The sequence below is a fragment of the Nycticebus coucang genome, chromosome 9, assembly GCF_027406575.1.
Source record: "Nycticebus coucang isolate mNycCou1 chromosome 9, mNycCou1.pri, whole genome shotgun sequence".
Lineage (NCBI taxonomy): Eukaryota > Metazoa > Chordata > Mammalia > Primates > Lorisidae > Nycticebus > Nycticebus coucang.
In genome coordinates, this window is record NC_069788.1 from 131,318,774 (window position 1) to 131,340,697 (window position 21,924).

Genomic DNA, 21,924 nt, shown 5'->3' on the forward strand with positions numbered 1-21,924 from the left:
TCCTACAATTCCTTTACTAGGTTTATACCCTGAAGACCAAAAATCACAATATAACAAAGACATCTGCACCAGAATGTTTATTGCAGCCCAATTTATAATTGCTAAGTCATGAAAGAAACCCAAGTGCCCATCCACCCACGAATGGACTAGCAATTGTAATACATGTATACCACGGAATAGTATGCAGCCTTAAAGAAAGATGGAGACTTTACCTCTTTCATGTTTACGTGGATGGAGCTGGAACATATTCTTCTTAGCAAAGTATCTCAGGAATGGAAGAAAAAGTATCCAATGTACTCAGCCCTACTATTGAGCTAAATTATAGCTTTCACATGAAGGCTATAACCCAACTATAGCACAAGAATATAGGGAAGGGGCCAAGGGAGGTGGGAGGTTACGGTGGAGGGAGAGAAATGGGTGGGCCCACACCTATGATGCCTCTTAGAATGGGTACAGGTGACACCTACTAAATGCAGAATACAATTGTCTACATACAATAACTAAGAAAATGCCACGAAGGCTACGCTGAACAGTTTGATGAGAATATTTCAGATTGTATATGAAACCAGCACATTGTACCCCTTGATTGCACTAATGTACACAACTATGATTTAACAATAAAAAAAATAAAGAACAATACATTGAGATTATGAAAGGAAATTACAAAATCCCACCAATTGGAAATAATCACAGACCACAATTAATGTTCCTCTGAGCATCCTTATTTATTTCTAAATAAATGCACAGAATTTTGCACAAGGAAAACTTAAAAAAGAAATAAACGTTAAGGTATTCTTGAAACTAAATACTTTGATTTTAGATGATTGTTTAATAATAGTTTCATTTAATTTTAGAGGATATTTCATTGTGAATAGTAACTTACTACTGAATATCAAGACTTTAGTATATGAGAAATTCTCATAACAACTTATTAACAGAGGTTAACATATTGTCGGGATTCTTCTGAAATTTTCACAGCCTTTAAGAATTTTCTTTTAAAAATCATTCTTCTATCTAGGGGACATTCCTTAATAAGTACAGTGCAATTTGGAGAATATCTTTTTCAAGAATATGTGAGTGTTTTTATGTTGTACACACAATTTTTCTTTGTGTTCCATTTTACCTCTGTCGTCTTCTTTAATTCAGTTTTCTGTCTCTCTCTCATTCTCTTAGATTTATTGATTGGTAAGAAGGAAGTTCCATCATCTCCTGGAATCTCCTTTGATTTTTCTTAACTTAGATAATTTAAATTCCATTACTTGTTAATTCCTTCACAAAATTTACTTAAACTTTAGGAAAGACGACAAACACTATCAGCAAGGCTCACACCACACGTCAGCATTCCTCATTCCCAGGGATGCCCTGGTTGGCTTCAGAATTTTGTTCAGTGAAATATTCGTGGCAATGATACCCATCATGGAGTTGATCAAAAGATGAAATCTATTTGCCATCCCAGCCAATACTGGCCAATAGCTTTAGCCAATAATACTAAAGCTAATAATTTTAAAAGAAGACAGGAAAACTTTTAACATTAGATATAGGTGTATTTTGTTATAATAAAACACGTTTGAAGGTTGGGCTTAATCCTTTTGCATTATAATGGCATTTAATTTGAAGTTCCCCGAATATATTTCAAAATTGTTTGATTCAGGCAAAACTTTTTTTTTTTTTTTTTTTGAGACAGTCTCACTATGTCACCCTCAGTAGAGTGCCCTGGCATCACAGTTCTCAGCAACCTCCAACTCTTGGGCTTAAGTGATTCTCTTGCCTCAGCCTCCCAAGTAGCTGGCGCCCACCATAATGCCCGGCTAGGCAAAACTATTTTTTTAATGTTACATGAAATTTAAAGATTTTTGTGGTGGGAAAAAATTAGAACTACACAAATGCACAAACAGATATAATCGCTAGTGTCTATATATCAGTTTCCTGGAAGAATGCCAGTTTGCCCTGCTTGGACTATTACTAAATATGTGAATGGGATTCTCTGATTACTTGAGACAAATGTCTTATTGTTGCATTATTTCATTGTCTTATAGATTATTATCATTTTATGCACAAGGCTCTTGGTCAAACTGTTTTGTGGGGTTTTGCAAATCACCTGAATTCATATTCTACAGAGTTTTCTACCAACCACCATCAGGCTGCAATTGTTCTTGCCACCATTTTAGGGAGGTGTAGACTCTCTCTTCTGTGGATTAGGGATTTGTCTCCTGTTCTTAAGGAACTTCGGCTGCACTGGCTGTGTGATCTTGCACAAGTTGCTCTGTCTCTGTAGGTCTCACTTTCCCACATCTCTAAATAGGATGATAAGAGTAATTGTCTTACAGGGTTATTAAGAGGATAAAATGAGATAGCAGCCCATGTGAAACACTCAGAACAATCCTTGGCACAAAGTAAGGGCTTAATTAACGAGAAACTATCCTTACATTCATGTTACTATAATATTTAATAAGTTGTCTTCAGAAAAATTTCATTCCCTTTAATTACCGTGGTATTGTTTAGAATCAACCTTGTAAATCTTTTGTGGTGATAATCTGACAAGTCTTTTGGTCTAAGCCACCAGTGACATATAGTAATGGTAGAATAATTATTGATGCTTTTCTTTTACTTGGATTTTTTCCCATGAATAACTGGACTTTGCAGATTAGATGAAGATACTAGTATAGACATGTTCTATATTCTAAAATAATCCTAAAATAATTATTTAATACAATGATAATACCAAAGGAAAACAAACTCTTTCTTCAAAGATACTTATTTGGGCTAGAGAATAGGAAATGAAGAAAGCTTTTCCATGTTATTTTGGTGTCAAGAATCTCATTAACTGTCTTTTCACTTGTTAGCAGAGGAAAGTTGGAAACTACTTGCCTGTGAAGATAACATAGTTAAAATATTTAAATGCTAATAGTGAAAATCTCCACTGTGATGGAGGAAGGGATTTTTTTTGGATAATGTGAAATAAGGTGATTTATTTTAGTGGTTAAAAAAATTTCTTCAACCCTTCACCACAACTCTAGCACCTAACTACTATGGCCTACAACAGATTATCATGAATTCATTTATTTGTGCAATAAATTCACAGACATTTGTGAAAATAAGTTTTTGAGAATAATTGATGGTTTAGGGCACTGTTGAATATTTTTTGGTGTTAATTGATTCATCCATAACATGGTCCATTTTTTAGTTCGTTGTGATTTCAAGTTTGCATTTCTTACTGATGTTTGATTTTGACTTTAATATAGACTCTCACAAGAGCGTTGTGGCTAGTCATGTTTACTACTTTAGCCAGTCTGCTTTTAGCAATTTTTTAGACATGCACTAAACATAAGACAGTTTATTCACTTTTGGTCGCTATAAATGTTAGAAGGTTTTTTATTTCAGTATTTCTCAACCTGACTAATGTTTAGATTTCTTTTGGAGCAAAATAATCCTGTGAACTTTTGAGATATGCCTTGTGACTTCATTCTCAGGATACTGCATTAAAAATGGAACACTGTTCTTTTTAGTAATCATTTGGTACTAATTTGGTCATAAACAAATGAAACCTCAAACACAGAAGGCTTGTAGCAAATATGTAGAGATCATTTAGATATTCTGAAATATGCCTTTTCCTTTTTTTACATTGCCACCAAAATGAAAATAAATTTTAAAATTCTCATAGAATGTAGTACCTTCAACTCTGCTCTAACTCCATCGAACAAGAATCCCTGCTGTGTTGTAATTCCCATTTATTACTCTCTGGAGTTGCATAAATCTGCTTTCTGTATGATAGCCCTTTTCAAATATCTGAGGGTAACTATCATATCTCTTCCTCTTATTCTTTTCTTTCTTTCTTTTCTTTTTTTTTTTTTGAGACAGAGTCTCATTATGTCGCCCTCAGTCGAGTGCAGTGGCGTCATAGCTCACAGCAACCTCCAACTCATGGGATTAAGCCATTCTCTTGCCTCAGCCACCCAGGTAGCTGGGACTATAGGTGCCTGCCATAATGCCTGACTGTTTTTAAAGACAGGGTCTTACTCTTGCTCAGGTTGGTCTTGAACCTGTGACCTCAGGTGATCCACTTGCCTCAGCCTCCCAAAGTCCTGGGATAACATTTGTGAACCACCATACCTGGCTTATTCTTAAGGAAAAATTGTCCCAAATTTCTTTAATCTTTTTATTAAAAATTACGTATTGAGCATATGGTTTGTGGAAAGGCATTGGCCGTAATGAAAATGGGGGTTTCATATTAAAATGGAGGAGAGGGTAGAGAGTCTCAGGTGGAATCTGAGATCTGCCCGTCACCAACAGTGTTACCTAACCCTTTTTATAGACAAGGAAGCAGGATCCGAGGTTTACTTGGGAAAATGTATTTGGTAACATTGCATGGGCTGGATTAGTGTAGGTAGAGAGCAGACACTTTTGCTTTAGAGAGCATCTCCTCTGTCACCATTTCCAGAGTCTTCATCACAGTCAGGGTTAGGACTAGGCAGAAAAAAATCTTCAGGGTAAGATTTCTATTTTATACCTTGATTTTGACATATGTGTTTTTTTCTATTATGTAAGTACTTGATTATTATAACTTATGCATCTTCTATTATATTTAAGGAAATAATTATTTCATCTTCTGAACATACCCATGAAAAATTTAGTGTTGCTGACCTATTTCAGGTCTAGTACTGAGAGCTCATAATAAGGAAAACGGGGGGGAAAAAAAGGATTTTCTAGCTAAAGAGGAAGTAATACAAAAGAAGAAGAGGAATAGAATAGATTTTGTAATATACCACTGTTAGCTACACACAATGATTCTTAACTCTGATATTTGTGGCATTCTTAAGGGTATTAAAAGGTGGTTTTTAAAATATTTTTTCAAAGAATTGGGAAATTCCACACTTACCACAGACTTCTTCTGGTCTTGTTTGAATCCTAGCCATGAGCCTATATTCTTCTGCAAAGTTACTGTGCCTTATTAAACACACATACCCTCTTGCTGCGTTGTCATTAAGTTTTATCCTTAGCTGCTGCTTCCCAGCAATTGTACTTCACTTTACATAGTATTGCCCAACCCACTCAATTTAGTGTTCTGCTTGACAAACGGTATATTATACAAGGTTTATTTAGTTGTAGCTACAAATAAGTTTTTCTCATTTTTTAAAATGTGCTAGCCTACCTATTAAATTCCTGCTATAAGACCTGCTAATGGTTCTCAAAGTTATATGGCTTTGTTACCTGAGCATTTAAGATTCTGATTTGGTAATTTGGGAATGGGACTCATGAATCTAAATTTTAAAGTACAAACTTTAAGTGGCTCAGCGTGTACATGAGGATTACCTGTGAAACTATTTTTTGAACAGATAGGTGAAGTCTCTAATCTCCAGGGTTGAGATCTGGGCTTATATATCTACGACAAAAAAGTTCCATCAGTGATTGTGATATACACTACAGTTCAACCATTAACTAGTCTAAGTCCTTAGTATATTTTATAGTTTGTAAGTTCTAGGTGTGTGTATTGATGTCTTAGGAGTTGATGTTTCCTGTACTTGTAAAGCATTTGGATACATTTTTAAAGAGAAAATATATAATACATCATTTTTGAGTGTCAGTGAATAATCTTTGATTTCTTTGGGCATTTTTAAAGGACACATAAAGCAGTGGACCCTCCACAGTTGACCACTGCCCTACACTGATCATCTTCTAAATTATCATAGACTGGACATGCACCACCTGTATCACTACAGAGATCCCGTATGTTGACCAGTCTGTCACAGTCCCTGGGGTGGTCAACTTACAGAGATTCTCCCGTATTTTTTTAGAGCAGAGGGGTACAGAATGTTCCCAAGACCATCATCATTGCTAACACCTACTAACTTGTTAGAAAGTCAGATTCTCAGGCTCCATCCAGACTCCCTCAATCAGAAACTCTTGCAAGTAAGGCCCAACAATCTGTGTTTTAAGAATTCCTCCAGAGGGTTGTGATTCAAGCTTATGTCTGAGAACCTCTATTTTAGCATAAAAGTTTTACATACATTATTTATCCAGATACATAATAACTTTTTATATAGTCAGGGATCAAAGATTTGTTGAAAAGCTCAATACCAGTCCTGAACCAGGAGAGATTTTATTTATATTACTAATCAAGAATAATCTAACAAAAACCACATTTTTTTTTACAAACAGAACTTAATTACACATTGATATAAATACATGGAAATCTATTAGCTACTTAATAAATTCAGTAAATGTGTAAATGAAAGATTTACACATTAATGTTAATAGATGCATTTTCAGAATGTACACCCTAACTTTAAGCAGTGATTTCCCCCTATTTATTTTACTGCAGCTTTAGAAAATAGAATATTTAAATATTTTTGTGAAGTTATTGGAAGGTAAATAATCCACTTACCTCTAATTGTGGGTGTTTAAGAGAGATATTGCCATGCTTCTAAGATGATAACCTAAGCCAAGAAATTTAAGATGTTTTTAAAAATAATTGTATGCATTCTGAGTTTAGAATTTTAGTTAATTATGAAGTGCAGAATTTTCAAAATTTGAAAATGAGAAACTGAAACTATTGAATTATATTGCTTATTCAGTGTCTGCATTTTTTAAATGTCCAGAATACACAGTAGAATATATTTGCTTTTTATTGGAAAGAAATATGATCATTCTTGTTTTATTCTCAAAATGAAGAAAAATTTTAACTCGTTTTCACTTAGGCTTTCTGGAAAACAAGTCAAAAGTTAGATTACTTCTTCAGATTGTTTTGACAATTGCAGGCGTAGTGATAATTCAGTTCATAGTGAATTTTTCTTAAAATAAATTATAAATAATTTACCATCCTGACGTCTTAGATTGAGCATAGTTAATATTTGTCAACTCTAACACTCTTTATTGGTGTATTATTGTGGTTTATCTATGCATTTATGAGTAATATATAGTATATGTATGGAAACATAAATATACATGCATTATACACATATACAAGTGGATTCATATTCAGATTTTTGTATAACCTGCTCTTTTCACATAATACTGTACTGTAGCATGTTGGATAAGCAAGATTAATTTTCATAAACTTGGCCTTTATCATGAAATTTTATGTTACATGGTCCATGGAAAGATAATTTCTATGCCTAATATTTTATCAGTTAGGGATAGACCCTGGTAACTGCTGTTGGATAAAAATAAGCAACATGAAGATATTTGTTCTGTAACATAAGCTCTGTGAGGGAAGGGTCTGGGTCTGTTTTGCTTATTGCACTTGTATCCTGTGCTGGGAACAGTGTCAGACTCATAGAAGATGATCAAGAAATATTTGATGAATTAATAACATTCTCTAGTATATAAATATCCTAAAGGTTCATTTTTAAGTTCATTGATTAAAATAGAAGATATTTTCCCATAAAAAATAATGATAAGTTATAGATGTCAGCTGTCCTGAAAATGTAATTTATATTTAATTTGAAGTGTTAAATTTTTGCCGTTTTTTCCATTAAGTAGGGATAGGTTTTTTTTTTATTAAATGTTACTTATTTGAAATATCCTGTGTTTTCTTTTTAGCAGTTACCAGACAGAAAATATGACAATGCATCCTCTTAATAATGTTAATACTACCAATAGTAAATATAAATGTTTATCTAAAAGTAACTCCCGTTTAAAAAGATGCTACTTTCTTGAAAAAGACTAGAAAACAAAATTAGTCAACTCATAGTTCTGCCTAGGTTTGAAAGACATAGTAATATTTATAAAAATGATATAGGTGTCGATTTAACTGGTTAAGGTCATTAATTGTAACTCAGGCATTTTCCTGACCATGTCCACTTAGGACAAAACAGTAAAAGACATACAGAGCAAGTAGAAGGGGAACTAACCTTAAATGCTGAACCTGTTCTTATCAAATTGGTATTCTTGATTCTCAGCTCTCTCTTTATAAATCTCTTCCCTGGCAAGATCACTTATTCTCCTTGGTGATGGTGCTATTCATTGTTACATGGCTAGGTGATTTACTTTAATCAATAGCTACTTTTTTCACTTAAGGAGGATGACACTGCTAGCTCATGTGTTGACCTGGTTAATGCTTGTATTTGCCTTGTTCATTGAAGTGGGTATGCAGATTAATTTTACTTTTGGGTTCTGACCACGTAAAGAATATTTGATAAAAGAAGAATATGTTATCAGTTAGTGATGCACTGTACTGAGTTTTTTAAATTATTATTTTATCTGTACAAAATATGTAACAAAAATAGCTTGAAAAATAATTTAAAATAATTCTTTAAGAAATATCCAAAATGGTTGAGAGTTAAAAAAGCAAGGGGAGGCTGAGCACAGTGGCTCATGCCTATAATTCCAGCACTTTGGGAGGCCAAAGTAGGAGGATCACTTGAGGCCAGAGTTTGAGACTAGCCTAGGAGACATAAAGATCAAGTCTCCACACACACACACACACACACGTATGTGTGTTTAGCCAGGTGTGGTGGTGCACACCTATAGTCCCAGCTATTTCCGAGACTGAGGCCAGGAGGATTGCATGAGCCCAGGAATTGCAGGTTACAGTGAGTTATGGTTGTGTCAAGCGTGCCAGCCTGTATGTCAGAGCAACACCCTGTATTTAAAAAAAAAATAAAGGCATATATAGGAAAAAAATAATTTAGGTTTCCACCTTACTTATCACCAAAATTAACTCCAGGTAGTTTATTTATATCTGATAAACGAGATGGAAACATAACAAGATATTTATTAGATCCATGGACTAATGCTAATAAGAATAAAATAATGGAAGTTTCAAGGGAAAAATTAATTTGGCTTTATAAATATTTTTCACTCCCTTAAGACAAATACAAGAGGAAACAAAGATTATGGGGAAAAAATTGATACCTAACATGACATAGTTTGTATTTGTAACATATAAAGAGATTATTTAGATTTATAAAAATAGAAACAATTAAATTAACTAAGCAGATTGTGAAATGTAGAGTAGAACGGTGTGTAACAAGTTAAGAAGTATATCTTAATGTCAAGCTGATAACCAAACTGAACGTTTACCAGAATGGGCAAAATCTGGGTTCCCAAGCATGTGAGAGCAGTCAGTGAGGTTAGTAAAGAGTCCTAGGCAAACAGCAGCACAGTGCTGAAAGTCAGTCCAGAGAAAAGAATAGTAAGTAACTAGATTCTCTTTCGGGAATGTGAGATGTTATACCAACTGGTGCTGTGTTACAATTTTTGCTGATTTGTCTTTAGTGGTATATTTTGCTTTCTAACATCCCTTCAAATGTGTGGTATTCTAAACATTTTTCACTTGTTAATTCATCTTTGTTATCATCACAAATCAAGAACTTGGTGAATTTTCCTTTTGCTTTCCCGTAAAACAGTGGTTTTCAACCTTCCTAATGCCATGACCCTTTAGTACAGTTCCTTATGTTGTGGTGACCCCCCAACCATAAACTTACTTTCGTTGCTACTTCATAACTCTGATTTTGCAACTGTTATGACTCGTAAATATCTGACATGCAGGATGTATTTAGGCGACCCCTGTGAAAGGGTTGATGGAGCCCCCAAGGGGTCGCGACCCACAGGTTGAGAACCACTGCTGTAAAAGATGATGGTGTTAGAAGGTTAGGCCTTGAGGGCTGCTGCCTTTCAGTATTTAAGCCACTGTCATGCCAAATTCTGGAGTATAAACAGACCCCTTTCCTACTTAAAAACCAGTCTCAAAAATGACCTCACCTGAGGAGAATCCATCATTATTCAATAATATGTGTATTAGTTTTAGGTATAGATCTAAAATGGTTTTAATATATTTTAAAAACCTTCAGTCTTTTTTCATTAATTTGGCCTAATGTAAGTTAGAACTTGTCAAAATGAGTGCAAAGAAAACAAGAAAGTTACTGTACCTGCCAGAGAGATGATGATTAAATAAAACACCCAAAAATGGTGAACTAAGATGTTTAAATAGCTGCTCTGTACAAGTAAAGTCTGCTGGGAGTCTATAAGGTAGACTGAATTACTGTTATCCTGTTCTCTTCCCTCACTGGTTGGCATTACCCATTTAAAGCGTTCCTTGCCTTGAAGTTGGTGGACAGTGGAGCAGAAAGCATCTACCAGGGTTTTGGTGCCTCTCAGTTAGGATTTCGGGTATGCAGGCAGACTCCTGGTCCTAAGTCCTTCTAAATTCCAAAGCCAACCTCTGTAACCTCCCCTTTATGTCTTTGGATATGTGTAGTTGACAAATTTTGGCCATTATAATAATGGTTGTCTTAGTAATTAGAATGAATTTTTGAGAGGCAGCATAGTCTAGCAGCGGTTCTCAACCGGTGGGTCGCAACCCATAGGAACTGTATTAAAGGGCCGTGGCATTAGGAAGGTTGAGAACCGCTGCTAGTGTTAATGGGTGGGACTGCAGGGCCAGACTGCTTCAGTTGGAATACAGATTCTACCATTTATTAACTGAGTAACCTTGGGTAAGCTATTTAACTAGGGTGCTTATCTGTAAGGTGATGATCATAAAGATTAAATAAGTTAATAAGTGAAACATGTTTAGAATACCACTGTGTACATAGTAAGCACCACATACATCTTTGGGTTTAAAGCTGCCAGCCTAAGTGCCAACTTGAGTTTTCCTTGGACTCAAGACTTTATCAAGTGCCAGGCAGGATAGACATGATTTCCATCACCTATAGATTGGTTAACTCTTGAGCTATTGTACATATTACTTGTTTTCTTAAGCTCAGTTTTCTTCCAAAATTCAGGTTCATGCTCAAATTCTTATTCTCACAGTCTGCACTAGCTTAATACATTGTCCCTGAAATGTTTTATCTAGCCTCTCATTTCTAAGGGACTTTAGAAGCTTGTTGCCATACCTTGCTATCTCTAAAGTTGTGGACAGCACAAGTTTTTCAAAAGGTATGGAGACATACCATCACCATGGTTAGCTTGGTCAGGTACTCTTTAAAAGCGTGTAACAGGTATTGTAAGGATTTCAATTGTTTACACCAAGTGTTAAATTCGTGTAGTCACTGGATGGTAGCTTACATCAGTTGAGTGGTTCAGAAAAAGGAGGATAGTAAGTTGCTTATAAAATTCTGAACACCTGGACAAACTGCAGCATTTGAACTTTCCCATTTATCATGAGGTCAGTGATCTTCACTCTTTGGTGGTGGTTTTATTTGAACCAGGTAGGAATCTGTTTCCCCACGGCTATCATTACCTCTCAGCCACCACCTTAGGAGGGGAAAAATGTGAGTGGAACAGCATCGAGAGTCAATAGGAATGAACTGGGTCCCCCAACATTGAAAGGCACATCTTCACAAAAGAAAAAAACAGCGGGGTATGGTTCAAATTTAAAACAGCTAGGTCTTTCAGTGAGAACAATGAGGCAACTTTAATGCATGTTGAAAACAAAATTGCAGACTGTTGACACTGTTACCATTTCATGTAGGCTTATTGATTAATTTCTGGTTTTTAAAAATTGTACACCACTGAGAAAATACTGATTCATATAGGTAAGTAATTATAAGTGATAATAGGTTTTTTGTTTGTTTGTTTTCCAGTTTCTGGCCGGGGCTGTGTTTGAACCCACTACCTCCGGCATATGGGGCCAGCGCCCCACACCTTTGAGCCATACGCACCGCCCCAGTGCCTGTGGCTCAGTGAGTAGGGCGCCGGCCCCATATGCTGAGGGTGGCAGGTTCAAACCCGGCCCCGGCCAAACTGCAACAAAAAAATAGCCGGGCGTTGTGGCGGGCGCCTGTAGTCCCAGCTACTCGGGAGGCTGAGGCAAGAGAATCGCATAAGCCCAAGAGATAGAGGTTGCTGTGAGCCGTGTGACGCCACGGCACTCTACCCGAGGGCGGTACAGTGAGACTCTGTCTCTACAAAAAAAAAAAAAAATAGTTTTTAATAAATAGTTTAAGTTAAAGCTCAATGTATTCAAGTTGAATTGATATTTGTAGATGCTTGAATTGAAATTTTGTATCAAAGTTCAGTTACTAAAGTAACAGATGTTCACATTTCTTATTGAGGTATTAAAGTAATTTAAGGGCACAAACTTGAGTAAGTACTAAAGCTATAGTATCACTATTATCACAATACAGTTCAACATAGCATGAGAAGCGTCCCTTGCTTCTATGATTGTGCCTTTCAGCTTTGCAGATTATTTGGAGGAAGAAAGAGTTGAGGTGGAGACAATTACTATGTATTACTTTATTCATAGGATGTAAGGAGGATTAAGTGAAATTATGCTAGCACAGTCCTTAGCATGCTGCTAAATGCTCAGTAAATCATCACGGCTGTTTTAGGAAATACTGATTTAACAGGAGTTGAGGGTTCTAGGAAATCAGCTTAAATAGTTGAAGTAGAAGCAACATTCTCCATTAAAAAGATAAATGCTAGAAGAGCAAAGACTTTGGAGTGAAAAGAAAAAACCTACCTGGGTTCAAATCCTGTTTGCTTCAGAATGACTGTTTGTAACCTACTGAAACTCAGTTTTCTCATTTATAAAACAGGAACAATATTTAGCTTACTTATAGGTAGTTTTTGAGAGAACTAGGCACCTACTATAGGGTAGTGGTTGGACAATGATAGGTTTTGATATAAAACAGCTATTAAGGAACCAGCTAAGGACAGAACCAGGTATGGCCTTGCATTCATCTAGGTTAAGAGGAATAGATGCTTCTAGATTTAATCATAGTTTCTCAATATTAAGATTACTTTTGAATGACTGAGAGTTATAGCCTTATTGATACAGGCTACTTTAAGTTTTTGGCTAAAATAAAAACATCTTTTCCAATTTCGTGTGCCAAGGAGGAAACACTTGCTTCAAACAGTTTTAAAGCTTGACCTTAGACTTCTTGCGAGAGTTCCTTATGTCATCAGTAATCAAAAAAAAATTTATAGCTGTCTTTTATTAAAATACATTCATCTAGTAGACAACTCTCCATATCATTTAATTACATGGCATCTTCAAATCCTTTTGTGATAAGCAGAAATGTAAAATTAGTTTTACTCAAGCTAAGGCAAATTAACTTATATACATTTTCTGTCTCTTCTTTGCCCGCTCCCCCTTTTTTTGGTTAAGTAGGATAAGTTCTGAACGTCGTAAAGAAAAGTCTAGAGATGCAGCCAGATCGCGGCGAAGTAAAGAGTCTGAAGTCTTTTATGAGCTGGCTCACCAGTTGCCTCTTCCTCACAATGTGAGCTCACATCTTGATAAGGCTTCTGTCATGAGGCTCACCATCAGCTATTTGCGTGTGAGGAAACTTCTGGATGCTGGTGAGTTCTTCTGTAAGGGCGTAAGAGGCCTGAAAATTAGAAATCAAAACTAATTAGAAATTATTTTTAAAAGGAGGTCACTGTGTTTTTGATTTTATATGCCTCATTATGTTATGATATGTACACTTTTTATAGTTTTTCAGTGATCCTTACTATTTTCACCATGTATTTTTCTAATAAGTTTAGCTACTTTTTGAAATAATCCTGCTTGTTGCATTGTAAATTGTTTTGCTGTAGTCTCTTAAACGCACATATTCTTTAAATCCTTCTCTAATATGACGTTCCTGGTAATACTGTTAAAGCTGTTTAAGATGCTGCTTCGCCTTTTCCTCCTCTCCACCCACCTGCCTTTCTCCAAAAGCATGAGCCTTCCTTACCTTCAGTTTGCCTTGCTGCTTTATTTTAAATAATCTTTTTAACTGTATTTTTCTTCTGATGCCCTTTTTAGGTGATTTGGATGTTGAAGATGAAATGAAGGCACAGATGAATTGCTTTTATCTGAAAGCCCTGGATGGTTTTGTTATGGTTCTCACGGATGATGGAGACATGATTTACATTTCTGATAATGTGAACAAATACATGGGATTAACTCAGGTAAAACAGCCACAGAGTAAGAGCCCTTCTATATGCTTTTATGATTTTATATTATAGACTTATTTTTTAAAAATGTGTTTACAGTTTGAGCTGACTGGACACAGTGTTTTTGATTTTACTCATCCGTGTGACCACGAGGAGATGAGAGAGGTGCTCACTCACAGGAGTGGTAAGAGAAGCCCGCTGGGCCGGCGGCCTGGCCTCAGTTAATCAGATACTGCTACTGGTTTAAATTCTGCTGTTGTACTAACCTGTGGTAGAATGCTTCATATTTAATAAAATGTTAATTCTTTGCTAAAACTCTTAATCTATTTTTAAGGAAATTTCTAGAAATACCTTAAAATACTTAATTCCATAAATAATTATATGTATGTGTGTGTGTATGAATAAATAAAAAGGAAAAATAAATAAAAAGAGGACCCAAAGAAGTTATAAACTAAAATACAACTTTAAGGCAAATGGCAGATAATGGACTTTTAGACAGTTATTCAAGTTGAGGTACCAATTTGTGTCTGAGCTTTCTAAGGGTCCCGGGGCAGGGGTGGGGTGGTGGTGGGTGGGAACAAACAGAACCTTCACCAGAATTTTAAGAGAATAATAACTGCTTATTTGAACATCTTAGAATATTCTCAGTAATTTGAGACTATGTAGTTAGCCTATAAGATACCACATTATGAATGGCCACACATTAACAAAAAAAGACACCAAGACCTCTAACCGTTTTTTTGTTTTGTTTTGTTTTGAGACAGAGTCTCACTATGTCGCCCTTGGTAGAGTGCTGTGGTGTCACAGCTAACAGCAACCTCTACTCTTGGGCTTAAGCAGTTGGCTCAGCCTCCCAAGTAGCTTGGACTACAGGTGCCTGCTACAATGCCGGGCTATTTTTTGGTTACAGTTGTCATTGTTCAGCAGGCCTGGACTGGGCTTGAACCTGCTACCTTCCATGTATGTGGCAAGTGCCCTACTCACTGAGCTACGGGCACCGAGCCAAGACCTCTAACTCTTAGGAATGTATTGTTAAAAAACAATCAGATGTTCCAACAATTGGGGGAAGTATCTCTTGGATTACAAAAACTTAACAATTAGAAAAGATTTTCCACATCTGTGCTTTTTTAAATAGTGTATACTGATCATAAATGAACTTCTCTCTCATATATGAAAATATTACCACTTCAATTTAAGTATATGTGTTTGTTTGCTTCTATATTACGCAACTTCAAATTTATAGTACTATTTGTGTGTATATATATATATATATATATATTTTGAGAGTCTCACTATGTCGCCCTCAGTAGAGTGCTATGGCATCACAGCTCACAGCAACCTCAAACTCTTGGACTTAAGCGATTCTCTTGCCTTAGCCTCCCAAGTGGCTGGGACTACAGGCGCCTGCCACAACACCTGGATATTTTTTGTTGCAGTTGTCATTGTTTAGTTGGCTTGGGCCGGGTTCGAACCTACCAGCCTCAGTGTATGTGGCTGGCACCGTAACCACTGTGCTATGGGTGTCAAGCCTATTGGAATAATTTTTAAGGTTTTTAAAATCTCATTTATTATAAATAGCTGACCTCTGTTGAGAGACTATCTATGCTGGAACATTGTTCTCTGCATTTTATATGCTTTAACTCCTTTATTTTTCACAACAACCTTGTGAAGTTAACTGTTAAAATTTCTAACTTATTGAGGAAACTAAGGCATAGTTACTGAGTAACCTGCCCAGTGTTACTTGATTAGTATGGCAGAACTTTGCCTGAACTTGGACAGACTGGCTCCACTGGTACTTTAGAGATTTTTTCATATCCTTGAACTCTCATTACATTCTTTTTTTTTTTTTTTTTCCAGTAGGAGCCTTCCCCTGTATTTTAATTTCATATTGCATTTTTTCTGTGACATTAGGAAAAAAATGTGTACTTTTTGGAATTCTGTGTAAAGGAGAACTAAACATGTTCTGACCAAGGACCTACGTGGGTTGCAGTTGAGTTCTGCTGTGTAGACTTGAGGTTTGTGTTGGCTGCTCAGCGTGTCTGGGGCTGGTCTGCAACTGGATGAATGCTGAAGTCTTAATATGGTTTACATGTATGTTTTGAACTAAATGTTTGTATTTTTTTAAGCATACAAACATTTTTGGAAATCATTCCTAATGGAGTTAATGAATTTTTGATGTTTTATTGGGAAACTAAAATGTAGATTTCATTTTCAGAAATGAGGGGCTATTGTGTGTCACATTTTAATTATACACTAAAAGCTAGTGGTATGTTTACATAAATAATCTTATAATTCTTTCATCTAAATTCTAAAATATGTTTTGGAATTCATAAATTATTATAAAATATGATTTATTTTTAGAGAGTAGAAAATACAAGTTTTTTAAGTTTTTTTCCATTGGGAAATGCTAGTACCTTTCAGTTACCTTGGTTTTTAAATTTATCTGTATCTCCTCAAAGGCCAGTTTAATTCAAGCTTAGGTTATGAAGGAGTGAAAATGCCCCCAGAAGTTTACATGTGGATCTCTACTTTCACAACCATACCGTCACCACCTACCCCCACACATGCACCCATACCATCACTAAGACATTATGATTCTGGAGGTATCTTTTAAAAGTCTACCATTGAATGCCTTGAGAGGGGGCAAATTCAGTCCTTATCTAAGTAAATGCAAGATACTTGCCTCAGTGCCAGGACTGCTCCAATTTTCCTTATTCTATTAGTATATGAGTGTGAACTAGGACTCACCTTCTTCCTCAAGAGTCCAACATTTCTAGCTAATTGTGCCTAAATCTAAACTTATGCTCATTTCTTTTCCACTTGACAGAGTTCTTGTAATATGCCAGCCTTACAATTTCCAGATTTGATTTCTCTCCTCATTTCCATTAGTTTTCAGGTTTTTAGAGATTCTCCCTCTTCATTTCTCTTTTGCCACCCTTCTTTTTACTTGTCCTGCTACTCGCTCAGCCCCTCATTACCATCACCTTATTCTTTCATAGATATTTGCTGCCAGGTTCATGTTCCTTAAGTTGCTGGGAGTGCTTCCAAACTCAATTTATTTTTAAGCCCCATGTTGTAGATTTAGGCTGAACTTTTCAGTTGCCTGCTTTACAAGATAACACAAGGAAAAAAAAATTAGATGTATAAAAATGCTATTTGCTGTTAAAAAGAAAGTTGATATAGGAAGGTTGCGGAAGTTCTCTTTCGGGGCATGGTTATACGTAGTACACTGATGGCACAGTTACAGAGACAACTCATACCATTTTTATATTTCTTTGTAGTTTGATCAAGTTTACTGCCATAAATGATTAACTATTATCCTAAATATGGATTCTCCTCCCAGCAAGTTGGGGAACCACTGTAGTCTTGTAAATCACTCACTAAGTGCAATGTGTCAGAGCTCTTGGATGTGTTAGAGTGGAAGGGATGAGAGTCAGTGTTCATGCTGAGACTTTTAATTGCACAGGTGTTCAGTTGATCTAGGAGCTGGCACTGTGTCAATTTTATTATAACAAATTTGTTTGTTTAGTTCTCTTTTACAACTTTACTCCATGCTTTCATTAGGCCCTGTGAAAAAAGGTAAAGAGCAAAACACACAGCGAAGCTTTTTTCTCAGAATGAAGTGTACTTTAACTAGTCGAGGGAGAACTATGAACATAAAGTCTGCAACATGGAAGGTAAGTAAAAAGGATTTCTAAGTGACAATGTTCTCAATTTGTAGATAAACTCATACTTGCAGACATTGCTAGTATAAGGATAACTTTAGAATTAAGAGGAAAAATTTACAGTCGTTCCTTAGCGTTTACAGAATTACTATTTGCACTTTCAACTAATTTGTGTGTGGTCCCCTGAATCCAAACACTGTAGTGATCTGCCAACTTGAGGTACAACCCAAAAATTGGAGGATAGATTACCAAGTAACTTAATCAGTTGCCTTTACCAACCACGCAGTATTTGAATCGTGTTAGAATTTAACTCTGTAGGGGAGGGGGGAGGATGGGTGGAGGGAGGTTAATTGGTGGGGTCACACCTACGGTGCATCTTACAAGGGTACATGTGAAATTTAGTAGGTATAGAATATAAGTGTCTAAACACAATAACTAAGAAAATGCCGTGAAGGCTATATTAACCAGTTTGATGAAAATATTTCAAATTGTATATAAAACCAGCACATTGTACCCCACGATTGCATTAATGTACACAGCTATGATTTAATTAAAAAAAAAAAAAAGAATTTAACTCTATTCATTATTATTTCATTTCTTTGTTCAGTGTTGCAACATGGTCATCATAGCAAAAAATAACTACCAAACAGCTCTGATGACCAGTTGAATGAAAAAGCAGCCCAGACTTAGACCAGAGGAATATCCTCAAGAGTAATCTGTGGTGCTGGAGAGGAGGAGGTCATGGTGGAGTTGTGGGAAAAGAGGGTTAATCCACTAATGACAGTAAATTCTATGAAGGCTCAAAACTTGTCACATCAGACTCAACTACTTATGTCTGCATTTCATTTTTTTTCTAGCATTATAAATTTTTTTAAGTAACTTTTCTTGTTCACGCACAGGTGCTTCACTGCACAGGCCATATTCATGTGTACGACACCGACAAGAACCAGTCTCAGTGTGGGTATAAGAAGCCGCCCATGACGTGCTTGGTGCTGATCTGTGAACCCATTCCTCACCCATCCAATATTGAAATTCCTTTAGATAGCAAGACTTTTCTCAGTCGACACAGCCTGGACATGAAATTTTCTTACTGTGATGAAAGGTAAACTAGATCTAAAATGTAAATGTGAAATTTTTAATAGTATACAACATTTTTTAATATTTACTATAGTAAAGGCTCAATGTTAAATTGTATGCTTTCCACTAAGTTGAGTAGGATGATACATCTTGAAACTCAGCAATATTAGCTTAACTTTCTAAGTTAATTTAGTCACATTTATTGAAGATTTACTGTGATGTACTATGAATACTTACTTTACCAGGTCTGTTCAGAAATTAAAATGGGGTCTTTTTACTTTAGGGGCTCTGTTTATTTTAAAGAGAGCAGCATGAGCGGATGTTTTGAGGGGGATAGAGTGCTCGTGGTTATGGACTACAAACCCAAGTCTTCGGGCTTCTCTTCAATCTACATGTTTTCCTTGAACAGCTTCAACTCTGCCCATGATTTCTCTCAGTAGCAAAAAATAACTTCTTTTTAATTCCCAACTTGATCCTTCTGTATGGATAGATACTCTCCTGTATTATAAACTAAGTATTTCTATAACTGAAATTTACCACTACTACCCCCAAACAATAGCACTGAAAAATGCTTTTCCTCCCATATGCTTTCCATGCTGAACACACCACTGTAGACACACATCCAGGAAAAATTCAGAAGTCATCCTTTCAACTTTATTGTCTATACTTAATTTAGCTCATTATTACCTTTGACTAGAACTGTAGCCATAGTCTCTTGAGGTACCTTTCTGTCAACAGATTTGTGCCCTTTAATCTTTTATCCAGATTGCCAGAAAGTGGACTTTCTATTATGAAAATTAAAAATGCCTCAAAATGGGGCGGTGCCTGTGGCTCAGTGAGTAGGGCGCTGGCCCCATATACCGAGGGTGGCAGGTTCAAACCCAGCCCCGGCCAAACTCCAACAAAAAAATAGCCGGGTATTGTGGCGGAGCCTGTAGTCTCAACTACTCAGGAGGCTGAGCAAGAGAATCGCCAAAGCCTAAGAGCTGGAGGTTGCTGTGAGCTGTGACGCTACGGCACTCTACCAAGGGCAACAAAGTGAGACTCTGTCTCTAAATTAAAAAAAAAAAAAAAAAAAGCTTCAGTTGCTCCCCATCATCCTCACACACAAAAAAGCTTTATTTATAAAAATACAGAGGAGGGAAAGAGATTTCTATTTATCAAATAAAGATGTGTATTTTAAAGAATGAAAGAAAAGTAGACTTACACAACAACATCTACAGCACTTAGCATAGAAAACAAAGACATTTACCATGTGGCCCCTGCCTACTTCTCCAGATTATTCAGGAGGAGGGTGGGCCACCCATTCTGATACGACCCCTAGCACCTACCCAAAGAGCTCCCCATGCTGTTCTAACGTCTCAGTGCCATCATACGTACTTGCCTATTAACATATTAACATATACTTAACTTCATGTACTACAAGAGCATCTACTCCTTTGTGGAACTTGACTTGTTCCTTCAAGAAGAACTACCTCTTTTTTTTTTTTTTTTTTTTAAGATAATCTCACCTTGTCACCCTTTGTAGAGTGTAGTGGCATCATAGCTTACAGCAATCTCAAACTCTTGAGCTTAAGTGATCCTCTTGCCTCAGTTTTTCATTTTTTTAATAGAGATGGGGGTCTCACTCTTGCTCAGGTTGGTCTCACAATCCATCCGCCTCAGCCTCCCGGTGTCCTAGGATTACAGGCGTGAGCCACCATGCCCAGCCTCACATTTCTTCTGCATACCTCTGTTGTAGCATTTATTCTATTATTGTACTACTGAACTCTGATGCTGTGTAATACAGTGGCTGAAGGCATGATTGTGTAGCCAGACTACTAACTCCCCAAGTCTGCTACCTATATCCAAATAGACTCAGACACATTAGTTACTCTCTTAAACACAGTTACTTCATCTTTGATAACACCTTATTTATACGATTAACTAGAAAACCAATTTTGAGCACTTAGCCATAATGTAAAGTAGACAAGAATCCTCAACTCCACTGGAAATGTGACAGAGCTCTGGTTTTAGAATCACATAATCTTCGATTTAGTCCTGGCTTGAAGCTCTGGCACCTAACAGTGTGTTCTTGGTACTTGTAAATATTATAAAACTCACATTCCTTATCTGTAAAATAAATGTCATACTGCAAAAGGCTGTTGTAAGGATTAAACAAGTTGAATGCCTAGTGCACGGAGTGAATGCTTCACCACTGGGGTCCATGTTAAAGAAATGAGGTTGGAAAAGCTAAGAACTACAGGAGGTCCCAAAGGTTACCCACGAAGTCACCATACCTGGGAAATTGTAGCTAAGTGTACCTTTATTGACAAAATATTCATTATAGAGTTTACAAAATATTCTCCACATGTTGGCCACCTCTTTGTAAAATTTTGGAATGAGTATTTTGCCAATAAAAGTACATTTAGCTACAATTTCCCATTTTCCCTGTGTATGACGACTTCATGGGTAACCTTTGGGACACCCTGTGTAGGATTTTCTATTCTTTACTGCCAGTATTCATGTGAATGCATGTTAGAGTAGAGATGCCTATCTTGCTATTACTTTAGAATTTTTGAAAACTTAAAAGTAACAGAGTGTAGGGGAAGCTGGGAAAAAGGAAGGTCATGGAGCTAAAATGAGAGAGTGAGTGGCCTTCCTCTCTGGATACATCAGAAAATCAGCAAAGTGATCACGACAGAAGTTAAGAGTAAAAACCCAGCTTACAGATCACCAAGAAAGGTTTTGAGTTTGATAAGTACACTGTTATTTTGTTTAGAGCTCTTTTTAGGAACTTCTCACATCTATAATTCCTAAGAACCTAAATTCGCCTAATTTTAAGAAAATCTAACATATCAAGCTTCCAACATCCAAAATATCCCACAAACTATTTGTTTACTAATATCCAAAAAATGAATAAATATAATCATTTAACACACTTATTTGAGCATCTGCTATCTTGATGAATTAAACAGTTCCTGATCTTCAGATGCTTACAATGAATGGTATACAGCTTTAGATCACAGGTTTCCAAGTCTATTAAAAACACTCTTTGATTACATTGTTCTGGATCTCCCCGTGACACCCCCCCCCACCTTCGTACAGAATATAAACTATGTAATTCTCTAAAGTTACATTAACTTTACCTTTCTTCCTCCAATATATATAAACTTGACCTTCTGGGAAAATATATGCAGTATCTTCTCACTCCGTGGCATCCCAGGGTAGGCATGTCTCACACGGAGAAGCACCGTTAAGAGTTTCCTAAGGCAGTGAGCGGCTCTGATCCTGCTGCCTCTTCTCCACCATCGTCTCTCTCCACTTGTCTCCTCTAACCGTGTCAGAGTCTGTTACTTGTACCATGTTAAATATTTTC

At 36.3% G+C, this 21,924-nt stretch overlaps 1 protein-coding gene across 5 annotated transcripts in view; it reads left to right on the forward strand.

Annotated features, from left to right (window-relative positions):
• HIF1A (hypoxia inducible factor 1 subunit alpha) overlaps positions 1-21,924 on the forward strand; it is a 48,413-nt gene that overhangs the window by 15,113 nt on the left and 11,376 nt on the right. For 2 of the 5 annotated variants that reach the window (XM_053603179.1, XM_053603177.1), the window contains exons 2-6: positions 13,055-13,245; positions 13,694-13,839; positions 13,924-14,008; positions 17,389-17,501; positions 18,389-18,591. In XM_053603179.1, the coding sequence (XP_053459154.1) occupies positions 13,055-13,245; positions 13,694-13,839; positions 13,924-14,008; positions 17,389-17,501; positions 18,389-18,591 (738 nt within the window). Of the gene's footprint in view, positions 1-12,227; positions 12,256-13,051; positions 13,246-13,693; positions 13,840-13,923; positions 14,009-17,388; positions 17,502-18,388; positions 18,592-21,924 lie in introns of those variants that run through there. The other 3 variants (XM_053603178.1, XM_053603176.1, XM_053603180.1) reach the window with 2 other exon arrangements.